This window comes from Thalassophryne amazonica, chromosome 8, assembly GCF_902500255.1.
Source record: "Thalassophryne amazonica chromosome 8, fThaAma1.1, whole genome shotgun sequence".
Taxonomy (NCBI): domain Eukaryota; kingdom Metazoa; phylum Chordata; class Actinopteri; order Batrachoidiformes; family Batrachoididae; genus Thalassophryne; species Thalassophryne amazonica.
The window spans coordinates 29,405,888-29,432,158 of record NC_047110.1 but is presented as its reverse complement, the minus strand read 5'-3'; the positions used below and the strand labels follow the sequence as shown (position 1 = coordinate 29,432,158).

Genomic DNA, 26,271 nt, shown 5'->3' with positions numbered 1-26,271 from the left:
CGACTCACCAACTAGCACACTGTTGTTAATTCTAGCCTAGCTGAAGGATAAGAAACTGCAAAAAACAAAACAGCAGACTGAAGTGAGTCCAACCTTCACGGACAGGGGAGAAGACATCCAGACTAGCTCGACCCAGAGCCTGCTGACCCTCCTCGTCTCTAGGCAGCATCTCCAAACTGGTTGCTATTGGGACACAGAATCACGGTTATTTCATAGAAAGTGACATCAATCCAAACCAATGTCTGTTATTTGTTTTTCCTGGTGTACCTTGTGTTCTACCTGACAGTGCCTCTGAAGTCATACCCTGGATCTTAGAGTCTATGTGTGTGCGCACACACACACACACACACACACACACACACACACACACACACACACACACACACACACACACACACACACACACACACACACACACACACACACAAAATATCAAGGTAAAATGCAAAGGGCTGTTGATTATGAAATATTTACACATAAGTAAGGATGAATAAATTACATGAATTTGTAAGCTTCTTGGAATTGAACATGTGATCATAAATGTCACTTCAAATGTGATTTTTGTGAGAATTTATATACACAATTCAAAATACTGCATTGGCCCAAATATAAGACAGTATTTTGTTTTGTCTTCTTGCAACATGGGCGCGCGGGGGGGGGGGGGGGGGGGGGGGGTAGTAGGTTTTTCTTATCTTCATAATTATGTCATATACAACCACAATATTAGATGGCGAGAAAATGTCCATGAAACAAGCCTGTCCCTCACAACAACATACAGTTATTTTGGCACACACACAATGCAGCTTTTTATGCCCACCCCTTGGAAAATTTATATTCAACAATAAAACCACTTCAAGGTCACTACTCAAACTTCATCAGAAGAGATTAGGGCCCAGTCACATGGTACATGGCGTTAGCTGAACGAAAGAAAAAAAGTGAGCGAATGAGTCCCATCACCGAAAAGCCTGCAAGTGCAGAGTGCATAAAAGACCGAAACTCAAAAGAAAAATGAGAGAGAGAGAGAGAGAGAGAGAGAGAGAGAGAGAGAGAGACAGACACTGGAGGTTGGACTACAATCGAACGGAACGCTGACTGTATTGGAACTACGCAAACGATGAGGAACCGTCACGATAGGAAGCAAAACGGAATACGGGGGAATTGAGGTTGTCATCGGGATTCATTCACATTTTTCAACAGTTTGAAAATTCTGACAAAGCGCCAGCTGCAGGAACAAAGTTGGACGACGGTTAAAGGATGTCTCCAAAATTCAACGCAAGTCCAGATTTCTTGTTTCGTTTTAGCTTCAGTGTGCTTTGTTAGTGCCGTGTAACCAGGGCTTTACCTTAATAAAGAGATCAATAGAATCACACCACGTGTTGCTGTTACTGTTCCTAGAATCCTTTGCACCGCTGTGATGTCACCACACTGCTATCTTTACTAAGATAAAATCTCTCCTAAAAATTTGACTAGTGAACATAATGTGAGCCCATATTTAATATAAATCTACAGGAAGAAATAACTTGTATTTGTTTAATACCAGTATACAGTGGGGGAAATAAGTATTTGATCCACTGTCAATTTTGTAGGTTTTCCCATCTACAAAGAATGCAGAGCTCTGTATTTTTTTTTATCTTAGGTACACTTCAACTGTGAGAGACAGAATCAAAAAACATCCAGAAAATCACACTGTATGATTTTTAAATAATTAATTTGCATTTTATTGCATGAAATAAGTATTTGATCCACTAGAAAAACACACCTTAACAATTGCTACAGAAACATTTGTTTGCCATTACAGAGGTCAGACGTTTCCTGCAGTTCTTGACCAAGTTTTCACACACTCATCCAAACAGATCTTCTCCAGATCTTTCAGGTTTCAACTTTCAGCTCCCTCCAAAGATTTTCTATTGAGTTCAGGTCTGGAGACTGGCTTGGCCACTCCAGGACCTTGAAATGCTTCTTATGGAGCCAATGCTTAGTTGCCCTGGCTGTGTGTTTGGGATCACTGTCATGTGGAAGACCCAGCCACGTCCCATCTCCAGTGCACTTACTGAGGGAAGGAGATTGTTTACCAAAATGTCACAATACATGACCCCATCCATCCTCCCTTCAATGTAGTGCAGTCGTCCTGTCCCCTTTGCAGAAGAGCACCCCCAGAGTATGATGCTTCCACCCCCATGTTTCACTGTTGGGACGGTGTTCGTGGGGTTGTTCTCATCCTCCAAACATGGTGAGTGGAGTTGATACCAAAAAGTTCTATTTTGGTCTCATCTGACCACATGACCTTCTCCCATGCCTCCTCTGGATCATCCAGATGGTCACTAGCGAACTTCAAACGGGCCTGGACATGTGCTGGCTTGAGCAGGGGGACCTTGCTTCCCTGCAAGATTTTAAACCATGACAGCATCATGTGTTACTAATTTAAGTAGTACGGCGTAGTTTGTTACTAATGTAATCTTTTTAACTGTGGTCCCAGCTCTCTTCAGGTCATTGACCAGGTCCTCTTGTGTAATTCTGCGCTTTCTCAGAATCATCCTTACCCCACAAAGTGAGATCTTGCATGGAATCCCAGACTGAGGGAGATTGACACTCATCTTGTGTTTCTTCCACTTTCTAATAAATAATCATAACAGTTGTTGCCTTCTACCAAGCTGCTTGCCTGTTGTCCTGTAGTCCATCCCAGCCTTGTGCAGGTCTACAGTTTTGTCCCTGATGTCCTTAGACAGCTCTTTGGTCTTGGCCATGGTGGATAGGTTGGAGTGTGATTGACTGAGTGTGTGCACAGGTGTCTTTTATACAGGTAACTATAAAGAGAACCAGAATTATTTCTGGTTGGTAGATGATCAAACTTATTTCATGCAAAATAGCATGGTCCTGGGTATGGCTTTAAACTGCATCCAGCACTCTTAGAAGTGAGTGTGGGATTGTGAGGCTGCCCTTAACCACAGTTTGCCTCCGGGCTCACCAATGGGCAGGGGGTCAGTACCTGTTTAAGCCCCCTACTCAGGGTTACGAGTTGCTACAACCTGTGTGGCAGAGCTCTACGGCAGTCACTGACAGACTGGTATTTCTGGCGTAGATGCCGTGGTTCGGCGGATGATCTTTCACTGCGAGGACAACGGCGAAGCACACAGCCCAAGTGCGGGAACGGCGGTAACCTCGGACACCGTAAAGGTCGGAGTTGGAGCGACAGCTAGGACAGGCGGCCCCGTCAAACATTTTCGTCAACACCAATGGCTAGTCATTCATCAGATTCTGTGATAGGCTGTGCCGGGAGATATCACAACTGGGTGCGGGAGGCAGGGTCCGGCCATTGCAGCAAATCAAGCAAGCACCCAACCAAGTTTAGGGCTGCCACTTGGAATGTGGGTACCCTGAAGAAGAGAGGTAGTGAGGTGGTGGAGACGCTGACACGCAGACGTGTGGATCTGTGCGGTGGTCAAGAGCACAGGTGGACTGGTGGTCTCACTGCAAATCAGACTCACCAGATCAAGGGCAAGGACACCAACTACAAGTTCTACTGGAGTGGAACCCAAGAAGGTCAAGGTGGAGCCGGTATTCTGTTGTCAGAGAAGTGGGCGTAGAAGGTTTTTGAAGTCCAACGTATCTCCGACAGGATTATACTCCTACGACTCATCATTGGGAAGGTGGTCTTTACTTTTATCTCCGTATATGCACCTCAAGTCGGACGTGCCAAAAACCAAAAAGGACCATTTCTACAATCAGCTGCGAAGTGTGGTCACCAAGATATCTGTTTCAGAGGTTCTCATTCCAGTTGGTGACTGGAACAGACATGTTTGTGAGAAAAGCCAGGGTTTCGAAGAAGTCCATGGTGGTCGCGGTTTCAGTGTGCGAAATGCTGAAGGATAAAGAGTGTTGGAATTTGCCTTCGGGTTCCCACCTCGTAACCTACTCCTCCGGGAACAACAGGACACAGATTGATCTCATACTCTACCACAGGAGTCTAGTCAAGGTGGTCAACGATGTCAATGTGATTCCTATTGAGGAATGCGCTCAACAACACAACCTGGCAGTCTGCGACATCACAGTTCGTTTCCCAAAAGTAAGGAAGCGCAATTTCACACCACGCATTCACACTTGGAAGCTCCGAGATCCAGCTGTTGCTAGCCAATTCCAGGAAGCATTCAGTGAGAAAGTGACCGCTACTACCGACAGTGATTCTACTTGCCCTGTGGAAAATGTGTGGACCAAACTGAAGGACCCAGTGCTGGAGGCATCCTCACAGGTGTGTCGCCTCTCCAAAAGACACCAGTGGAAACCTGAAACCTAGTGGTGGGATGACAGGATAGAGGATGCAGTCAAGAAGAAGCGAGCTCGTTACAAAGCCTTCAAGGCTGAACCCGAGAAGGAAGTGTTTGCAGACATCTCTCCAAATGACAGTGGGCTCTTTAAGATCACCAAACAGATGGACAGAACCCACCAAGATGTTGTGGGTGAAAAGTGTGTCAAGAACGGCGCAGGTGAACTCTCTCTCAGCGACAAGGATAAGATGAAGGCTTGGGTTGAGCACTATGCAAGATTGCTCAATGTTGAGTTTGAGTGGCCCAGCGACTTGCTCCCCGAGGTCCCCCCAGTGGAGAGCGCCCCTCTTCCAGTCACCATGGAGCTGATTCGCAAGGCCCTCAGGAAAATGAAACCTGGCAAAGCTGCCAGACCTTCTGGCGTCATAGCCGAAATGCTGAAAGCCACAGGTGATGTGGGAGTGGGCTGATGAGAGAGCTATCAGAAACGTTCTTCTGCAGTGGTGCAATCCCCAAGTACTGGGAGGAGAGCTACATTCTGAACCTCTACAAAGGCAAGGGAAGAAGCCATTGACCGTGGTAATTACCGTGGACTGAAGCTCACTGACCAAGTCATGAAGCTGCTGGAGCGGGTCATGGACACCTTCATTCATCAAATGGTTGACATCGATGCCATGCACTTTGGATTTGTACCAGGTAGAGGCACAACTGACACCATCTTCACTATGCACCAACTACAAGAGAAGTACCTCGCTGCCAGTAAGCCACTCTATCTTGCCTTTGTCGACCTGGAGAAGGCATTTGACCGTGTCCCAAGAAAAATTCTGTGGTGGGCCTTGAGGAGTGGGTGGTACAAGTCATACAGGGCATGTACGCCAATGCCAGATGTCGAGTACGAGTCAACGGCCAGTACAGTGAAGAGTTTGGAGTGAGGGTTGGAGTTCACCAAGGCTCTGTCCTCAGCTCACTGCTATTCATCATAGTGCTGGAAGCGCTGTCTCGCGGGTTCTGCACTGGCGCGCCTTGGGAACTCCTCTATGCTGACAACCTAGTGCTCACTGCAGACTCCCTGGATGAGTGTATTGCCAAGCTGTAAGCCTGGAAGGAGAACATGGAATGCAAGGGTCTCAGAGTCAGTATGAAGAAGACTAAGATTGTGGTCTCTGGCCTTGAACTGGAAGTCCTCAAAGACTCAGGCAAGTTTCCCTGCACTGTCTGCCGCAGTGGCAAGCTGTGGGTGCACAAGAGGTGCAGTGGCATCGCTGGCAAACTAGTCACCAACCCTGACTATGTGTGTCTGAGATGTGGTGAAGCTTGCCCAATTGATGGGAGACCAGTTAGCCAGGTCAATGTGGATGTTACCATGCTCAATGTGGAACCCAGCGTCTGCTATCTCGGTGACATGCTATGTGCAGGAGGAAGTTGCAAGCTCTGCATCATCGCCAGATGCACTACAGCATGAGGAAAGTTGAAGAAACTCCTCTCTATTCTTACGTCCAAAAACATCTCGCTAAAGACCCGAGGGAAGATATTCTCAACCTGTGTTCGCTCTGCTTTTCTGCATGGTAGCAAAACCAACTGCAGCCACAATGACAGATCCATGATACGATGGATCTGCAACATAAAACCACAGGATGGTAAATGGACTCATTTATATAGCGCTTTTCCATCTGCATCAGATGCTCAAAACCCTCACATTCATTCCGATGTGAGGGTGCTGCCATACAAGGCGCTCATTACACACCGGGAGCAATAGGGGATTAAAGACCTTGCCCAGTGATTTTCCAGTCAGGCTGGGATTTGAACCGAGGATCTTCTGGTCTCAAGCCCAATGCCTTAACCACTAGACCATCACCTCCCCCGGATGATGTCTCCTCTTATGTGCTTCATGCAAATCTGGGAGTAGAGGAGGTTTCTGCAGCGCTACGTACCCAGCGGCTAAAATGGTATGGGCATGTGAAACCGGCGTCATCGTGCATCAACTCTGACATGGATATGGAGAATCTGGGTCGCCGAGGGCGTGGCAGACCTCCAAAGACATGGGCCGATTGTGTGAGGACTGACATAAAAGACTGCAACCTGGCCAGTACTGACCCACTGGACAGAGATGCCTGGAGAGCTGGTGTGAGACATAGCCACCTGCTGCCTACCCTAGAACCTGGGACACCCGCAGCAGATGACAAATAAAAATTGGATGTTGTAGTAGTAGTAGTAGTAGTATACAATGTGAGTTTCTGGATTTTTTTTTTTTTAAGATTCTGTCTCTCACAGTTGAAGTGTACCTACGATAAAAATTACAGCCCTCTCCATTTTTTGTAGGTGGGAAAACTTGCAAAATTGACAGTGGATCAAATACTTATTTCCCCCACTGTAACAGGCAAAATCTCAATTGTCAAAATGATAATCTGGTCATGTCCACCACAAATATATTTATATTTCAGTTGCTGCATTGTGTTGATGAATTATTAAACATGTGGTTTAGATCTATATCGGTTTATATATTTAACAATTGAACAGTTACTTTGGAATAATTATGGAAAAAATATTAATATAATATACAAGTGATGTGTGTTATTCAATGGTATTAAATGTACAAGTTATGACTCACTCACATATACACATACTGTATAATTATATGTTTAATGCAGTCATTCATATTTTAACTCTCTTCAAAATATTTGTTCGCGTGGGCCACAATTTGAGTACACGTGCATACACTTTGCCATCTAGTTTGTTTTTATAAATCACACTGCATGCACCGATATTGTCACGCTAAGCTTTTAGGTTCTGTTTTGTTGGCGCACAATGGTTATAAATGAGGCTCCTGGTTGTTCAAAGCTACTTTTCCAAAAACGTGTTGAAACATGGGGTCATCTTGGCACAATACAGTACTTTAACTTTACATACTCATGAGGACCACTGACAGAGATTAACAACAAGTCTGATATTTTATGTACTATGGAACTGATTAGTAACATTCTCTCATGTGTTCTCCTTTCATGACTTGTTTATTTAAAACAAATGCAGTTTTGACAAGTTTTGCTGACCTTCCCGAGCAGGAGAGAACATGTCCAAACTGTTGCGCCCCACTGTGCTGAATTTTTCCATAACAGGAGATTGCTCTGTCCCCTGCCGGCCTTCAGCCTCTCTGCACAACACCTCCACTCCCCCTGCTGACACAACACAATGCTTCATGATCAAACCAACTACTGTCTTGTGACCACTGACCCGTGGTCTTATGATTATTTTGTAGTTAGCAGTCCAGGAATTTTCTTGGCCTTATGCTACTCATTTTTTAAGTCTTTGAAATGTCAGAAAGCATTAGATTAAATGTTAACATAAAAACACTGGCACTCTTTACAGTACCACTGAGGGTACTATCAGAATCCTAGCAATGCTGACACCTACGTATAGTACACATACAAATTCCAACTAGTAAAACCATGACTCAAACTAGAGGGCTGAGAATGGGTCCCGCAGGACCCAATGCAAATCTGGCAGGAGCGGGTGGTCAGAACTTCGCTGGAGATGGGTTAAAAAAAAAAACACTGCGGAAATAGAAGCGACAAGATGACTCAGTCAACAAAGGAGAAGCGTGTGAAGTATGTAGTGTCCACACACTACTTTCAGCTTAAATAGAATGTCTTTAATTTAACAGGAGCAGTGGACATAACAGGAGCGAACAGTGAGTTACCATGGTAACACTGCATGCCCACATATGGCACATACATGAAACTGTGTTTAAACTAAATGAAAACAACCAAATAGTAGAGCTGTTCTTAACCAGTGTGTCAAATGACATACAGGCCAGGGATTCAAAACAAATAACCCCATGAATCTCTTTATTAATAGCCTAAATGACGTGTTTTCTCCCACAGAAGGGAAGGAGACACAAAATAAATGCATCTCTACAGCTGTGTGGACATAAATTCTTAGCATTTCGTGGGTGCGGACGGGACTGGACAGGCAGACTGCAGGAAAGTGTAGTAGTGTAACACACACGTTGCGGGTGCGGGCAGTAATGGTCCAAAATTCTGCAGTAGTTGGACGAAGAAATTAGTCTCGCGCAGGGCTCTAACTCAAACCATCACCACATATTAATTTGCAGGTGGAAAAACACTGGATCTTAGTATACCACTTCCCTATATTGGCATGGCTGTGCCTCCACAAGCTGGGTTGCTGTGACCAGATTCTCCATCACTTCTGATCTGCGTATCAGCACCTCACTTATCCACAATTGCATCAAAGGAAATGTTCACATTAGCCAGGGAGCAAAACTCACCTGTATGTGTTTGTCTGGAAGAAGTGGGGTCTCTACTAGGATTTGGGTTCATCTGGGCGCTTGGCAGCTTTGTTGACGGTCGCTTACTACTAGAAGTCTTGATGGAGCTCAGTTTGCTAGACTGAGGAATGAGAAAGAATGAGGAGCCAGTTGATATAAATGACTTTGAAACTGTGTATACTTCAGTATATTTTCTTTGCATTTTTTTCCTGTCACCCAGGGTTCTGACATTTTTTGTATGTGCATTTTGCTTTAATGTCCAATTATTTGATGAAGGTCCAACAGATTATGATGAAGAAAATTGTTGATTGTGGCAGTCACCTTGATTCGGCTCGTGTTACTCTGGAAGCGCAGGCAGGTGACTGACGTTTTGTGGGCCATAGTAATCTTGGTGGGTGCACTGAAGTTCCTCAGGTCATACTGGAAAATCTTCCCTTGAATGGATCCAACCACCACACCAGTACCATCCAAAGTGAAGTCAACTGACGTCAGTGGACTTTCCACCCGAATGGACATCGGGACACTTGAAGAACACATTACAGTTTATATACACACATACAGAGCCTTCAAAAAAAATTCAAGGTTAGCTGTCGGTCTTAATTTACTCTATTACTACAAATTACACATACTGTTTGCATTTTTTTTTTTTTTTTTTTTAATATCAGTGAATTGCATATTTCTTCTGGGGGACACGAGGTGTTTTTGACGGCAAGACGTCTATAGACTTTGGGCCAAATAATTTAACTTTTTAGCCACCATCTTGCTGGCTGTGGCGTCAAAGTAAGTTTGGTTAATTTTCATTGACACCTGAAATCTTAATAGTGTGTATATATTGAACAGCAGCTCCAAACTGGGTGAAACGATGTCTGATGACACAAACACTAAACAGTAAATTTGTTTCAGTTCTTCAAAAAAAAAAAAAAAAAAAAAAAAAAAAAACACAAACAAACAAACAACAACAAAAAAAAAAAACAGCAAAACAGAGACAGCAATAGTTGTAGACAAAATTAAACTTTGTATTTTTGTACCACTGATGTTTCTGGAGCTAATCTACAGTGCATCCAGAAAGTATTCACAACGGTTCACTTTTTCCACATTTGTCTATGTTACAGCCTCATTTCAAAACAGAGTAAATTAATTTTTCCCCTCAAAATTCTAATCACAACACACTGTAAGGACAACATTTTGAAATGTTTGCAAATTTATTAAAAATAAAAAGGTATGAAATCTCATGTACACAAGTATTCACACCCTTTACTCAATACTTTGTTGATGCATCTTTGGCAGCAATTACAGCCTCAAGTCTTCTTGAATATGATGCCACAAACTTGGTGCACCTATCTTTGGGCAGTTTTGTTCATTAGTCTTTGCAGTAAGAGGGACAGGAAGATACTTAACAGACTCATCAGAAGGGCTTGCTCTGTCCTGGACTGTACTCTGGACCCCACAAAGGTGGTGGGTGAGAGGAGGATGTTAGCTAAACTGACATCAATTTCAACAACCCCTCTCAACCCCTGTATGAGACTGCGGGGGCCTTAAGCAGGTCCTTCAGTAACAGACTGCTGCACCCTCAGTGCAAAACAGAACAACACCAGAGGTTATTTATTCCTGCTGCTGTCAGACTGTATAACACCTCAATGTTTTTTACCACAATAACCACCTGCTGATTTGCACTATTACTCACTTCTACCGCCATCATTTCACTATATTTATACATATTTACTTATATTCTATTTTCATGTAATCTGTTCATTCCGGTATTTATGCATTCCCCAGCAAACACTGCAATATATTTTAGTCACCTTTCTTTAATGTAAACTCTTTTGCAGTAGTACTACTGTACTGTGTAGTATTATCCTATGTCTTTTACTGCTGAATGGTGTCCTGGGGGATTTCCTCTCAGACCTGACCAGGGCATGACTTAGCAGGATTTAAGTTGAGGGAGACTGGCGGCCAGTCAATGGTATCAACTCCTTCATCCTCCAGGAACTTGCCTGCATACTCTCACCACATGAGGCCGGGCAAAGTCGTGCACCAGGAGGACCCCAGGACCCACTGCACCAGTGTAGGGTTTGACAATGGGCCAAGAATTTAATCCCAATAGTTAACAGCAGTCAGGGTGCCATTGTCTGGTCTGTAGAAGTCTGTGCGCCCTTCCAGGAATATGCCTCACCCAAATATCACTGACCCACCACCCTTTCATGTCTGTCACGTGCTCAGGTTGAACCTGCGCTCATCTGTGAAAAGCACATAGTGCCAGTGGTGGGCCTGCCAATTCTGGTATGCTATGGCAGATGCCAGTCGAGCTCCATGGTGCAGGACAGTAAGCACAGGGACAAGTACAGGATGTTGGGCCAACTTCATGAAGTCCGTTTCTGATTGTGTGTTCAGAAACATTCATACCAGTGGCCTGCTGGAGGTCATTTTGTAGGGCTCTGGCAGTGGTCATCCCATTCCTTCTTGCACAAAGGAGCAGATATCAGTCCTGCTGATGGGTCAAGGATCTGTTATGGTCCTGTACAACTCTCCTAGAGTAACTGCCTGTCTCCTTCAATTTCCTCCTCTTGAGACTTACTGGGAGACACCGCAAACCTTCACATATTGATGTGCCATCCTGGAGGAGTTTGACTACCTGTGCAACCTCTGTAGGGTCCGGGTAACACACCATGCTACCAGTATGGACACTGACCCTAGCCAAATGCAAAACTACTTAAAAGTCAGCCAGTCTACATATTTTCAGCTTTAATGTAAATCAATTATGTTGACTAACTGCAGCTGCCCTATTTAAAATTTTTGAAAACTTTTAAGTTTATTTGTTTACGAATCCACAAACACACTGCTGCTCAGATCTACAAACAAAATATCACATCAGTGCATTCAGTCTTACATTTTTTTAGCAGTGTCATAGCACACGATCTTCTTGTCTAGGCCGACGCTGACCAGCAGCAGTTCATTAGCAGGAGAGAACTCCAGGCCAGAGGGCGGTGCCTTATGAGCACGCTCAAAAACATGGAGCTCCTTCTGGGTGTTGGAATCCCACAGAACCAGAGTGCCACTGCCAGAAACACTACCCAGAAGGGAACGCTTCAGTGTGGACAATTTCAAGTCATGAATGGGCTGAAAATACACAGGAGCTCTGTTAGTTCACCATGGAAAAGAACAGCACAAACACAGGGCCTACATGCCATTGCAAAACCAAATAAAACTCCACATACACACAAAAATGTGCATGCGTCATTTTTCATGACATGATATTCGTAAAACAAAGTTTAATGAGAATGTCACACGTCATCATGGAAATAGGATGTACACACTGCTGTCAAGCGTGACGTGATTGTGATGCAATAAAGTCTTAAAATGCAACAAGATCCAAACTCTGATTAATACACAATGCTATTCATGTCACCTGTTAACTGAAAATCTATTTACGCCAGTGTTGGGCATATTTGTGTGTGTGGGGGGCAATTAAAAAAAAAATAAAATATATATATATATATATATATATATATATATATATATAGTGCCATAATAACAATATACAATAATATGCGCGAGAGTATTCAGTCAGCAATCTGACCTGATTGCTGCCATGGCCGAAGGCCTTGCTGGAGACATTAGTGGTCAGACTGTGGAGAACCAAATCTCCACTGGTTGAACCTGATGCAATGCAGCTGTCATTGGCATTAAATGACACGCAGGTCACCTCTTCCTTGTGGTCCTGACAGACAGAAAGACAGACATAGATGTACCATTACAAACTCACAATTGAAATTATTTATTTAATCATTAATCCTTAAAGGACACATCGCACGTTATTTTAAGTCCCAGTTAGCAACACAACATCAAAGTATTCATGACTGTAAATCTATCACACACATGCGATAAGAATTAGTGGTTGCTGATGTATTTTATTGCTAATTATCCCTCTCACTCTGCGAGTCAACAGGTGCATTTCTGGAAAACGTGTTATTTGGCATTTCTCTGTGTGCGATGTACATTTTAGCAAAAGAGGTTAATAATGAGAACTAGAGTCTGCACTCCCAGTGCTACCTACTAAATGCGAATGTCCCTTCATGGACAGCGACAAGACACCTCCTCACTAGGCAAAATATTGACGAAGTGCCGGATGTTAATGCATTTTCAAAGGGGATTCACAACTCACACAGAAAAACGCTTGCAAAATACATGATAAAATGCCATTCTGACCTGGATATCAAGCCAGTAACATGAATTTACATTAAATTATGTAAAGAAAGTATTAAACTTACTGACACATACACATTCCCAAATATTAGTGCTGAAAGTTACATGGATCTGATCTGTTCCAGCTGCGCTGCTGAGACGTCCTGCAGCTGCTGCTGTGTTCAGCAGTACATTTATATATTACATTTTTACACAACTATCCTTTATTGACCAAGTTTCATTCATGAAGTCAGTGGTGTGGGTGCACATCTCTGTGTGAGGCTGAGCAGCACAGCGCGGGTCATTTCAATCTGCCAGCAGCAGCTTGGTTATTTAAAGCGCAAAATAAAAAAAAAATCATCTGTCTTGTCAAGCAATTTTAATCACAAACGACAAGTATTTTAACTAGACATGTCTGTCGCAGGACACTATTTCACTACCTCCACATTTTTACAGGCTGCCTGAACACACAGATGTATTTCTTACACTGGAAAAAGTCGGAATACATTACATCGGTCCAATCTCAAGACCGAGGATGCCATCGCCACCGCCCCCCACCCAGCCCTTACACATCTGGATAATAAAGGCTCATATGTCAGAATGCTGTTCAATGACATCAGCTTAGCATTCAACACAATCATCCACCAACAGCTGACTGTCAAACTGAACTGGTTGGGACTGAACATCTCATGTGAAACTGGCTGCTGGACTTCCCAACAAGGGGACCACAGGCAGTGCAGATCGGCAGCAACACATCCGGTGTCATCACCTTGAACACGAGGGCCCCTCAGGGATGTATGCTGAGCCCCTCCTCTTCACCCTGCTGACCCACGTCTGCGCACGGCCAACCATCTTTTCAAGTTCACGGGTGACACAACCGTGGTGGGTCTCATCATTGTTACTGATGAGACCCACTACAGGAATGAGGCGAAGTACCTGACCTCATGGCTTGAGCACAAAAGAGGTTTGAGAAGACAAAAGAGACTGTTGTGGACTTCAGGAGAGCACACACCCAACACCCCCTCGACCATCAACGGTGCTGCTGTGGAGAGGGTGAGCAACACCAAGTTCCCACATGTGCACATCACAGAGGATCTCTCGTAGATCACCAACAGTACATCACTGGCCAAGAAAGCTCACCAAAGCCTCCACTTCCTCCACAAGCTAAGAAGAGCTAGGGTCTACCCCCATCATCTGCACCTTCTACAAGGGCACAACTAAGAGTATGCTATCAAACTTCATCACAGTGTGCTACGGTGCCTGCACTGCATCCTGCTGCAGGACCCTTCAGCGCATCGTGAGAGCAGCTGAGAAGATCACAGACACCTCTCTCCCTCACACACCAAGACATATATCGCTCCCGCCTCATCCACAAGGCCAGCCACATCACGGGAGATCCCATCCACCCATTAAACTGCCTCTTCAGCCTGCTACCTTCACGTAGGAGACTGTGGAGTCTCCAAGCCAGAACCAGCCAACTGCGGGACAGTTTCACTACCAGGCTGTCAGAGGACTCAACTCTCTCCCTGTACTTCCCCCATTTCCCCTGCTACCCCTCTGACACACAAACTCTGGATCCTGACACCCCCCAGTCACTGACTTCTTACTCCTGACACCCACCTCACAAACACCGAACAGATCTCCAAGGACTGCTTATGCACTACATGCACTTTAAATTACTTTGAATAAGTTCATCAATGTTGAATCACTGCTCAATTTGCACAAGACATACTGCTACCACCAGGTACCTTACTGACCACATTTTACTGTTAACCATATTTATATATTAATTTTATATTCTTCTGTTGTGGGGGTTTTTCACTCTGTATTGCCAGGGAGACAGAGTAACGTAATTTCAATTTTCAATATGTCTGTGTATGCATTGCAGAATTGACAAATTTGACTTTCTATCTAACGTGCTAGAATCGTGAGAAAACTTTGTGAGGAGATACCAGCGGAGCTGCCATGGGAACATGCCAAAACAGCGGAGATTGGAGACAGCTTATGGTAGAGGTGGGCATTCCTGCAGTTTGTTTGCCAACTGCACACTCCCTCAAAACATGCAACATCTGTGGTACTGTGCTGTGTAATAAAACTGAACATTTCAGCATGGCCTTTTTTTGTGACCAGCCTAAGGCACACCTGTGCAATAACCATGCTGTCTAATCAGCATACTGATATGCCACACCTGTGAGGTGGAATGCATGACCTCGGCAAAGGAGAAGTGCTCACTAACACAGATTTGTGAACAATATTTGACAGAAACAGGTCTTTTGCGTATGTAGAAAATGTTTTAAATCTTTGAGTTCAACTCATGAAAAATGGGAGGACAAACAAAAGTGTTTATATTTTTGTTCAGTGTAGTTTTGGAGAAGCTACGAATATTAGCTAATGTTGTTAATTACATTTTGGACTTACAACTCAACAACTTTTGTGTTTTGTTGTATGATGCAACTGACATTTTATACCATATCAATTTATCTATAACTTTGTTTTAAATAAGAGGACAAACAGGCATTCAGTGACCATCTTGACCTCTGGGGGAACTCACTTTGAGAGAGTGATGCAGCCGCCTGGTTTTCAGGTCCCAGATGTGAACACAATGATCCAAACCTCCACTGACCAGAAACCGTGACGATGAACTCAGACACACACGAGTCTGCTTTTTCTGCATAGAGAATTATAAATGCCCCGTGATTAGTGAGGGAAAGTTCTGCAGCAGCAAAAGTAGATAAAATCTATGAGTAATTTTTATAACAATGACAGCAAAAAAAAAAAAAAAAGAACTGTCTTCACTTTTGTAGTGACTAGTAGTAGGTTAATGCTATATCAACATCATGTCAAAAAAGGTGGTGAATGCATACAAAGAAATTATGAAAAAAAAAGAAGAAAAATAAATAAATTACACAGACAAGATGTCTATGTAAGATTCTTCAGATCCACATGTGATAAGTCTAACATTTCACACTGGCACCTTTGCAAAAATATCATTCAAAGTACAGGGAAAGTAAAAATATTGCCCACTGGGGAAAAGAGCAGAACAACAAAGTAAAATATACTTAATTGACAGGGTCATTCTACATACAATGCATTAAGGTATTTCTTCCCACAAAAAAAACAAAAAAAAACATAGGCGAGTCCTGAATAACCAATATGGCACCTGATGCACAATAACTGACAACATCTGGTTTGAAAGGGATTGAAAAATCTCTTATTAACAACACAATTAATTTTAGAAATCAGCCAACCTATTCAATTTGTCATTTCCTTGAAATATAAGTAAACAGGAGAGATCTGAGGTCCAAGCCTGAGATATGACATTCACTAATGTCTTCAGTGAGGGCTCTCCTGGTAACACTATCTGAATCTGACCCTACGCTATTCCAAAGGGGATGGTCTGCACCATTTGTCATGCTTAGTTATCAAATTACGAGGTAACATATGTCATAGAATCCAAAGGATGTTAACCTTGTTTGATCATTACTTTGAAGATCAAGCCTTCAACTCAGTCATATTAGCTTAACCAATGACTTGCAACACTTTTTACCTAAACTGGAGCAACTTTAACTTCTGACCCCTGTACAAACTGAAAATATCCTGTAGTGCCATTTGTGCTGTTTGTTTGGGGTTTTTGTTTTTGTTTTTACCACATATCATTCACAGGGATTAAAGCAAAAAAAAAAAAAAAAAAAAAAAAAAAAAAAAAATCATGCCCAAATCATAAACTCTTCAAACCTTTTTGCAATAGCATCCTAGCACTGAAGATAAAAAAAGGTGGAGACAGCAAACAAAACAGCAAATTGTTCTCCTGCTGAATATTTCAGTCACTAACCACTGCTGCTCTTTTCTAATGCAGCATCATCTTATAGAAAGACTTTAACCTCCACATCATTGAAATACTTGAGGATAAACACATTTTAAGGGGACAGCTTTTCTGTAGCTTTTACTTAATTCAATGCCAATTAGGCTTGTAGCCAGGATGTGCAATTTGTGGGAGTTCTTTTTTGGTGAAAGTGGACCTTTGTCGACAAGGGTACAGAAGATTTGGGGTTTATGATGTCCAGGGATGCATTCTGGAGTTTTTTTTTTTTTTTATGACTATTTTCTGCATAATGTGTGTTGTATTTGTATTTTCTTGTGCACATTTTCACCTTTTCTTTGCCTTTAACCAAAATTGATAACACAACCTACATATTTGCTTGATAAGACTACTAACCAAAAGAGCCGTAGTCATTTCATAACTAACCTGACTTTAAAGCTAATACCCCAAACAGACTCAGTAATGCCCGAGCTTAGATGTTACATTAAAAAAAAAAAAAAAAAAAAGAAATTGCTTCACATCCCACGTTAGTTATGCTTTCATGGGGATGGCTACACTTTTCTATTGGTCCTAAACTGCAAAACATACTTTAAATGTGACCGTGATGTCAAAATTTGAACTCATTTTGTGGCTGACAATGTTTTGAGGCCCACTCGCCATTAGCACTGTAAAAACATTCATTCATTTTGACTGGCACAAAGGTGACACACAATATCCAACATGAAAATCAGCACATGCTTTCAAAAAAAAAAAAAAGAAAGAAAGAAAGAAAACAAAATTAACCTGCAGACCTATGTTTCATAGTGAACTTAGTCGTTCCATAATCGATTCATTCCATTATCAATCAATATATCAATAAATAAAGACTTTTTTCAATACTTTATAATTTTTTGAGCTCTGCCTCAAAACCATAAATACTGTCAATAACAACAATAAACAATACTGCGTACTTACTCCTTCTGCCAGTTCCATCACTGAAACAGGAGGTGATTTTAAACTGGACAGCACCACTTTGTCTCCACTGCTGCTAGCAGTGACCAGGAACTGATCTGTAGCCAACTGTCAAGGCAAGATCACTGTGATAGCAAGTTAGCAACCATTCCAAAATACAGTACAATTTGCGTTGAACTATCACATTTTAGAAAAAAAATAGCTAGGTGGTAAGGATGCAGGATAAGATGAAAACATTATGTGACCATTATTGTGGGAAGCACTGCAAACTTATTGCCAGAGATATCAAATAATAAAAAGAACTGTCAAGTCTGGGAAAATTCTCTGGTGCTGTGGATCACTGCATCCACAACACCACAGAACTGCTTTAAGCCCTGGATGGTAACCACCTAGGCACATGACCAGTTCATCCCCACATAAATAACCATCTATCTGCCTCAGTCAGGTGAAACATGGGCATCTCCTTGACCTTCTCCAGTTTCAACACTCAGCACTCAAGCATCTGCGTAATGGATCATGCATGAAAAACGTGCCACATGGCCAATAATGTTGAACCTGATGCTCTGTCGCTATGCAAGTGATACACTAAGTAACGCCACGTTTGACACAAAGTCATTCCAGCCGTACCCAAGGATCCTCTGAAGAGGCCTAACAAACAAAAGGCATCCAGTCATCGTCTTTGGTCACTGTTTAGCATCCAAGTCTCACAACCATACAGCAAGACAGGTGAGTCTAAAGACTTGGACCTTTGTTCACCTGCAAATATATCAGTGTCACCAAACACCTCTGTCCAGCGACATCATAAGCTCTTCTCAGGCACCTCTCAATCTTAAAGGCCCCGTACATTATACAAGACATGTATGTCACTGCTGAATGTGAAAGTGAATGTGTCCTCAAGTTTCACTTGGAGGAGGGGTTTCTTTCACCAAAACATTAAATGTAGGCTTGCATCTCAGATGTACCTTCCTTCTGGCAAATTGTAGCTGAACTTTCAGGTCTTCTTTTTAATAAAAATCCTCCTCTGTACCACTTCATCATGAAGCTGTACCACTGGGGATACAGAATGCAAAACATGCACTGTGCACAATTTCTCCAATCACAGCCACAGAAGCCTGTACTTGTCCTGGGTTGTCTGGGTGTCTTTCCTCACTACTCTCCTGCTTGCACAGCCACTCAATTTTTGAGAACTGTCTACTCCACAGATTTAGCATCAAGTACCATACTGTTTGTATTTCTTCATAACTAATGTAAATAAAGTTCAAGACATATTCAGTGACTTGGAAATGTTCATGTATCCATCCCCTGACTTGTCTGAAGAAAATTGGCAATTAAACTGATTATTTACAGGTATTATACCAAAGGGGCTGATTACTTATGCAACCCATCATCTTGGGCTTTATATTTTTAATTAATTTATATCAAGTTGTAGAGATTTACTGTCAGTTTGAGTCTAAGAAAGACAATTTGAGAAATTTTTATATTGAGCAGCCTGGTTTACTTTTTGTATTTGAAATGCCATAAACAAATTAAAATGCGTGCAATACCAAGGGGCTGAATACTTTTGAAAGCCACTGTATGAAACTGAAAGTGAAACCGATACTGAAAGTAGTTGGGAATTAAAGCTGCCTGAAAATTTTTTCCTATAAGTTTCAACAGGCAGACTACACGGACTTCATTTTATCTGAAGATCATATATTCCACTAGTCTACCATAAATCAGGAAAATTGCAAACCTACATTTGCAAAGGATAATAACCTCACTGTGGTCCCCCTAACATTAACCAAATCACCTCAAAAGTCACAATTGTTAGCATTTTCTGGAATGGAACATTTTTAAAGTGGGTACATAGAAATCTATGACTAAGGGAGAAAATGATGCACTCTAATAATGAGTGTCACTTGCATTTGGAAGAAGTGTCAGTGATGATATTTTGATCATGTGTTATGATTCTCTGGGCAAGATCCAGAAAGAAGGTACAATGCTAAAGACTCCAGTAGCTGGAGAAGGCCAAGGGGATGCCAACATTTCACTGGGCTCCAGCAGACAGATGGTTACTTTTGAGATGTGAGGATGGACTGGTTGTCTGCCTGTACGGGTTCCATCCTGCACCCAGGGGAATTTGTGAAGTGACAGACACGCACAGCACTAGGACATGCCACCAGACTGGACTTGATGTGTAAATCAACCCAGTTGATGGTTATTCGCATTTTTATCCTATTTTATTCACAAGCAACTGAATGTACTTCTTAAGAATGATAGAATATCAACTTGAGCACCAGGATACTGTTAGAGCTCCAGCAGGCCTGCGCAACAGGGTGGCTTATATCATGTGGGTTAAACTGCTCCAGCGGTGCCATGGAAACTGCATCCCAGATCTTCACACAGTCTCCTGACGACACCAGGCGGGTCACCTCCTCCATGGCAACGGCCACTGCATACAAACAAACATACGAGTACACCCACTCATGTATTGTGCAGTAATCTTCCACGTAGTGCAATTAAGAAACCTTTAGCACTGGCTTGTGTCAATGCACATTCAAAGGCACTGCTCTACATCTGTACATACCTGAAATAACCAGAACAGTATTAAGTTCAACAATAATATTAACATTTTGTTTTTTAGGCTAATTGAGCATTAACTTAGCCACATGGGGTGTACAGCCACTGCATTCTAAGTACCGTTTCCAAACCTGGGTAAATGAGGAGGGAAGAAATAGGAAGTGCATGTGGAAATTTAGTTAAATCTCAGCCACAATGGGTGCACATTCACAAGCCAGTGCATTTGGACTGCTGAGCCCAAGCGCATATAAATGAGAAGGTCACAAATCAAATTTCCATACAGGACTGGTCAAGGCCTGGGTTAACAATAACCACCACTGGTGCTATTGCCCAAATGGCTCCTAGTGGAAATTCAGCAACTGTTGGGTGAAGAAGAAGAAGATGAAGAGGAGAACATGTCCAGAAACATGTCCAGGATAGGAGGAAAGTCAGAAATTCAGGTGGAGGCAAGACAGACAGTGGATGGAGGTGAAGTGATTCTGGAAAACTAGACAACTACTATGGATGTGGTGAGGGAGACAGCTAAGAAGGCACTGGGTGTAAAATCTGGACAGAGGAAGGAAGATGAAAACTTGGAAAGTTGTGGAGATGATGAAAGTAGACAAGAGTACAAAGAGATGTGGAGTAAGGTTAAAAGAGATGTACCAAAGGCTAAGGAAAAGAGATGTACCAAAGGCTAAGGAAAAGCCATGTAGTGAGCCATACATGAAGTTAAACACTAAGGAAGGACAAAAGGACTTGTACCGATTGGCCAGGCAATCCTCTCCAGACCGACCTGGAGAGGATGTGCAGCACATAAGGTTGATAAAGGATGCAGATGGTAATCTGCTGAGAAGTGTGTGTTGCAAAGGTGGAGGTGTTATTTTGAGTTGCTGATGAATGAAGAACATAAATGAGACAGAGAAAAGGTTGGCTGATGTGGAGAGAATAAACCAGGAAGTGCAACAAATTAGTAAGGATGACATGAGGACAGCTATGAAGAGAACGAAGAGTGGAAAGGCAGTCAGTCCAGATGACCAGATACCAGTGGAGGCATAGAAATGTTTAGGAGAGATGACAATTAAGTTTTTAACCAGAATGTTTCATATAATCTTGGAAAGTGAGAAGATGCCTGGGGATAAGAAAAGAAGTGTGATGATTCCAATTTTGAAGAATAAGTCCTGCAGAGCTCCAGTAACTACAGAGGCATAAAGTGGATCAGCCACAGTATGAAGTTATGGGAAAAAGTGGAAACTAGGCTTAAATAAAAAAAATTGGTTAAGATCTCTGAACAGCAATATGGATACATACCAAAAGAGAGCACTACAGATGCAATGTTTACACAGAGTGCTGATGCAGAAGTATACAGGAGGCCAGAAGGAGTTACAGTGTTTGTGGATTTAGAGAAAGATTATGGCAGGGTGCCAAGATAAGAGTTTTGGTATTGCATGAGCAAATCTGGAGTGGCAGAGAAGCACATGAGGATGGTGCGGGATATGTAAGAGGACAATGTGACAGCAGTCACATCTGCAGTAGGAATGACAGATGCATTCAAGGTGAGATGTAATTACATCAAGGACTGACTCTGAGCCCTTTCTTGTTTGCAATGGTGATGGACAGGTTATTGGACAGGAGTCTCCATAGATTATGATGGTTGTTGATGATATGATCTATAGAGAGAGTAGCGAGCAGGCTGAGACAAGCCTGGAGAGGTGGAGATATACTTTGGAAAGAAGGGAAATGAAAGCCAGTACTACTAAGATGGACTACTTCTGTGTTAATGAGAGTGAGCACAGTGGAATTATGCAGATGCATGGAGAAGAGATAGTGAAGGTTAATGAGTATAAAAACTTGGGGTGAACTACCCATATTAATAGAGAGTGTGGTAGCCTGGCACAGCCAGAAAAGGCCCAATCCCAATATTCTCCCTTCCCCTAACCACTTGGCCCTTTCCCTATGATTTTTTTTGCACTATTGTGAAGTATCGTGTGTCCCATTTCTTTAAGGGATTTAGGGGGAATAGTCACATCTTCCTCCAAATTGCCCTTCAAATGTAAGGATTTCAAATGCAGACTTCAAACGTAGTGGAGGACAGAAATACCCAGAATGCTTTGCAAACACAGGTTCAGAAAGAAGCTGGCTACTGGCACAGCGAACTGAGTCATAAATGCAAGCAAATATTGCAAATAACACCAAAATAAATACATCAGAACATCTTAGTGTAATGCACATCTGATGGAATATTTAATTGGTTTATGACAACATGTAGTTTAGTAAAATTGCTCATCACAATGTCATTACAACTTCATGCAAGCCATGATTTGTGCATGACAATAACATTATTTCAGGCCCTGTTAAGAGTTTAACTTTATAAATAACCCAGCAGCACTGTTTTGTTGCTTTTTTGCTCATCTGGCAACAGCACAGAGCTAAAGGTTTTATAGGCAGCATCATAAGCAATGTATTTAAATTCCCAGTCATGATCAATAAATAAAACAGCTAGTTGCTGCTGACCAGACCAGCAAACCGCTGCAAACAAAACATGCTGCTGATGATTATCTCCTCGATTTGTTTTTGGAGATTTGCTATTTGTACATGGAGTTCTTCATTGCGGTCAAGAGACAAATCCAGCGCTGCAGGCTCAGTACTGGTGCAGTAATTATGGTCAGGATATTCCACATCCACAGACGGATTATCAGTTTGCAATGTTTCTGCGTTGGGTCGCTCTGTCCTTTCCCAAACTCCGAGCCGTGGGGCTGGAAGACTGAATTTGTTCCGCTGAAAAAGCACTGGGATGGCTCCGTTTGTCAGACATCAGCGTCCAGCTGGAGTTGGAGGCTCAATCAGGTCTGTACTTTGGATACATCAGCTACAAACATGTGAGTTGTTTGTAACTGTGAAGTGTATGGAAACTGGGAACAGAATTCCATATAGCAGATACTGTGTATTACGGCACACAACAGTGGTGGCTAGAAGTGCTGTCCTCCCATTTTTGAAATGACACTTTCGTACATTTACACATTGTTGTAGTATTATGCAGATGTATATTGAAGGAATAAAAATTAACAATAACAACAAAAACAACATTTGTTTTGGTGACTGGCGCTCAATGGTAGCATGGCACTCTCCAATGGCTGGATGTTCACAGCCATCCTGAGATTTCACTAGAAATATGTCATGCTCCTGCGTGCATTTAGGCCATTCTTGAAAGTCCAAATATTTGTGTTAGTCTCTTCAGCAAAAAAACTCCAAGACCATTAGTGAGATTGCCATTTTTTCAGGCAACATGTAAAATTACCTGAACATGTGCAGAAAGATTTTTTTCAGCAAAACTGTAACTCTAAGCATGTTTAAATGCATTATAAATTCCAGTGCATTATGTAAGTGATGCTAACAAGCTTTCATGTGATCATCAGCCTGTTAGCATCACATAATGTGATGTTAATACATTTTCATGCTAACACTAGCCCATTGGTATTGCCAAACTCTTAACCATACCCATCCTTAGACAGCTATGACAGTTTGAAGACAAAGTCAGAGGCAACACTGAGATGGTTTTGATATGTACAGATGACAGACCCAGCGTATATAGTGAGAATGATGCTGAAGATGAAGCCACCAGGCAGAAGGAGGAGGAGGTCCAAGAGGAGGGTGATAGATGCACTAATGGAGGACAGGCAGGTTGTTAGTGTGACAGACGAAGATGAAGAGGAAAGGGTAAGATGGAAACAAATGATCTGCTGTGGTGACCCCAAACAGAAGTAGCCAAAAGAAGCAGCAGCTAATGGCGCATTCTAAACCTGCAAATATTTAAGTTGAATTAGAATGTGCAAAGTGTGAAAAGTGACTGAACATTTCCATGGATATTGTCTTACTAAAATAAATAAAAAGTAGTGTCTCCATCGCCGTTAAACCATATATGTATATATATATATATATATATATATATATATGGATGGATGGATGGATGGATAGATAGAAATGTATATAATATACATCTTGCAGTGACAGCCACCTCTCTGAGATCTCGCAAGATTTTGTGGGATTTGGAATCTCAATAGGGTGACTTGATTGTCAGTGTGAGGGGCTCAGCACTCTCCTCAACTGAGGATTTTTCGACACTAGTCTGAGCATGCGCAAACCCAGTGTTATCATCTGATCTGTCTCCGCCTTCACTGTGCATGCATCATTTCGGAGCTTTAGCAGCAATTAACAGATTATCGCCTTGTTTCTGCTTAAAACTGACTTTAGAATGACTTAAGAGGTTTTACTTTGTGAACTGATGGTTAATAATAACATTGTTCACTTTGATCGGTAGAAACTCGGACTCAGAGAATCAGACTCAGAGAGTCAGTCTCAGATGCGCTGGTGTCGCACTCTGAACAGTCCCCCGTCTTTTATTATGAATTATTACTGAATTTATGTGGAAACAATTGTGGTACTAAAGCTTGAGAGATCTGTCGCTGATATAGATGATGACTGCAGTTTTAAGCAGAAACAAGAAGATAATCTGAGAATCGCTGCTGACATTCTGAAATGACGCATGGGCAGTGACGGCGGGGGGGTGCTCAGAAGGGGAGTGCTGAGCTCCTCACACTAGAGGTGGGCAATACCTGGAATTTTGGTATTGATCCGATACCAAGTAAATACAGGCCCAGTATCACCGATATTGATACTGATACCTTTTCATATTTAAGCTTCATAGATCCAAAGGATCCAAAACACCTAGGATAGAATTTCGCCAAACATTGTACATGACAACAAAATACTTTATCACAAATCAACATTTTTGTTTAAAAAATATCACTCAACACAACTTAAAACAAAATCTACTGAGATAGAGGGCTGACAAACCGCAATACAAGGGTGCGCTGCTTCGTGTTGTGTGACACAGTGCAGCGCTGCTCTTACAGACAGAGAGTAGACTTTGATGAATCTGCGTGCGCAGCAGTCAGTGCGTGTGGGAGAGAAAAAAGCTTGACTATCGATCTTTTTACACATCGATATTAGGATCGATCCACCCACCTCTACCTCACACCGGCTCCGGAGAGTGTTGCTTTCCGTAGCCGTGAGTCTCAGCGTATATAAAAATCACACATAAAAAACGTCCATCAATGAAGGAAAAAAAAAAAGTCACACTTATTTGTGTCAACCTCAAAATTTTACATGAACCCTTGTGAATGTGTTGGTATTTGTACATAGGTACATGTTGAATTTCCTAATAATTCAAATCAAACAAAAAAATAATTTCTTTTGTAGGTCATACCTACAAAACCATACAACTTGCAAAATTACAAATCTGAGTAGTGTTTTACTCATTAGCTGCACCCTTATGTCATAATACATTATGCTGGCATGTAAAAAGTACACAATGGATTGATTCACGATATTGCAGACAAGAAATTATCGTCCGTTGTAACTCCATTTTTGGCTACGTTACCGACATTCATAGAATGAATAAAATAACCGTCATTAGTTAAAAACATAAGTTACGAATGGAGAAATCAGGTTCAGTCTCGGATAGATTATAGATTTTGACATCACACCGGCAACATTAAATTTGAACTCTACATCTAGACCAATTTTAAATTCGAGGCATTCTGAGCGTGAAGTTTCAGTGAGCTAGCGTTAGCTCGCAGCTAAGCTAATTAGCTAAGTTAACACATTGGTTTCAATGAACAGCAGCTAATTTTGTCGAGCTAGCCCACGGACGCTAAAATGATTCACGGAAGGTTTAAAAGTTTTTAACATTCCATAAAACCATTAAAATCAAACTAAATATGCAGCAACATGTGAAAAACAATTCAAGTGTTTGAGTCCCTCCTGTTGGAAGTGATATACATACCCAGAAAGTTGAGAAATTAAGTTTTTAAAGCTGGTAAATGTTGTGAAATTGATGTCTTAGGACCGCCACTACGGAGAGCAGGAAGGTCAAAAAGTGTAAAAAGTTGCACCTACGTTTTAAAATTATAGTCAAATTTACAAACAAAGTTATAGAATATAGATAGATAGATATGGGGAAAATGTTACTGAGCCTTATTGCCAGTAAATTTCATCCCACAATTTTTTTCAGTGCATGTGGAGGAAGTGAATGGTGGTCACCCCACTTCAGAACCTGTATCCATATGCAGATGGACAACCCCCAATCAGAAAACGTTGGGACATAGAGCTTGCAAAAAAAAAAAGCCAAGTGATTCTTGTATTTGTTTATAATATACACTGAACAAATATATAAA

The 26,271-nt window shown here is 42.0% G+C and overlaps 1 protein-coding gene across 2 annotated transcripts in view; it reads right to left on the bottom strand.

Moving 5' to 3' along the window:
• The window catches only part of nedd1 (NEDD1 gamma-tubulin ring complex targeting factor), a 51,287-nt gene extending 25,302 nt beyond the window's left edge, over positions 1–25,985 (bottom strand). The window contains exons 1-11 of one of the 2 annotated variants that reach the window (XM_034175918.1): positions 25,881–25,985; positions 19,782–19,928; positions 17,501–17,595; positions 15,278–15,394; positions 12,122–12,262; positions 11,432–11,661; positions 8,866–9,067; positions 8,545–8,665; positions 7,310–7,435; positions 268–318; positions 94–183 (exon numbers count right to left, since the gene is read on the bottom strand). In XM_034175918.1, the coding sequence (XP_034031809.1) occupies positions 94–183; positions 268–318; positions 7,310–7,435; positions 8,545–8,665; positions 8,866–9,067; positions 11,432–11,661; positions 12,122–12,262; positions 15,278–15,394; positions 17,501–17,595; positions 19,782–19,917 (1,309 nt within the window). In that variant the 5' untranslated portion in view covers positions 19,918–19,928; positions 25,881–25,985. The remainder of the gene's footprint in view (positions 1–93; positions 184–267; positions 319–7,309; positions 7,436–8,544; positions 8,666–8,865; positions 9,068–11,431; positions 11,662–12,121; positions 12,263–15,277; positions 15,395–17,500; positions 17,596–19,781; positions 19,929–25,880) is intronic. The other variant, XM_034175917.1, reaches the window with a different exon arrangement.
• Positions 25,986–26,271: the final 286 nt, after the last annotated feature.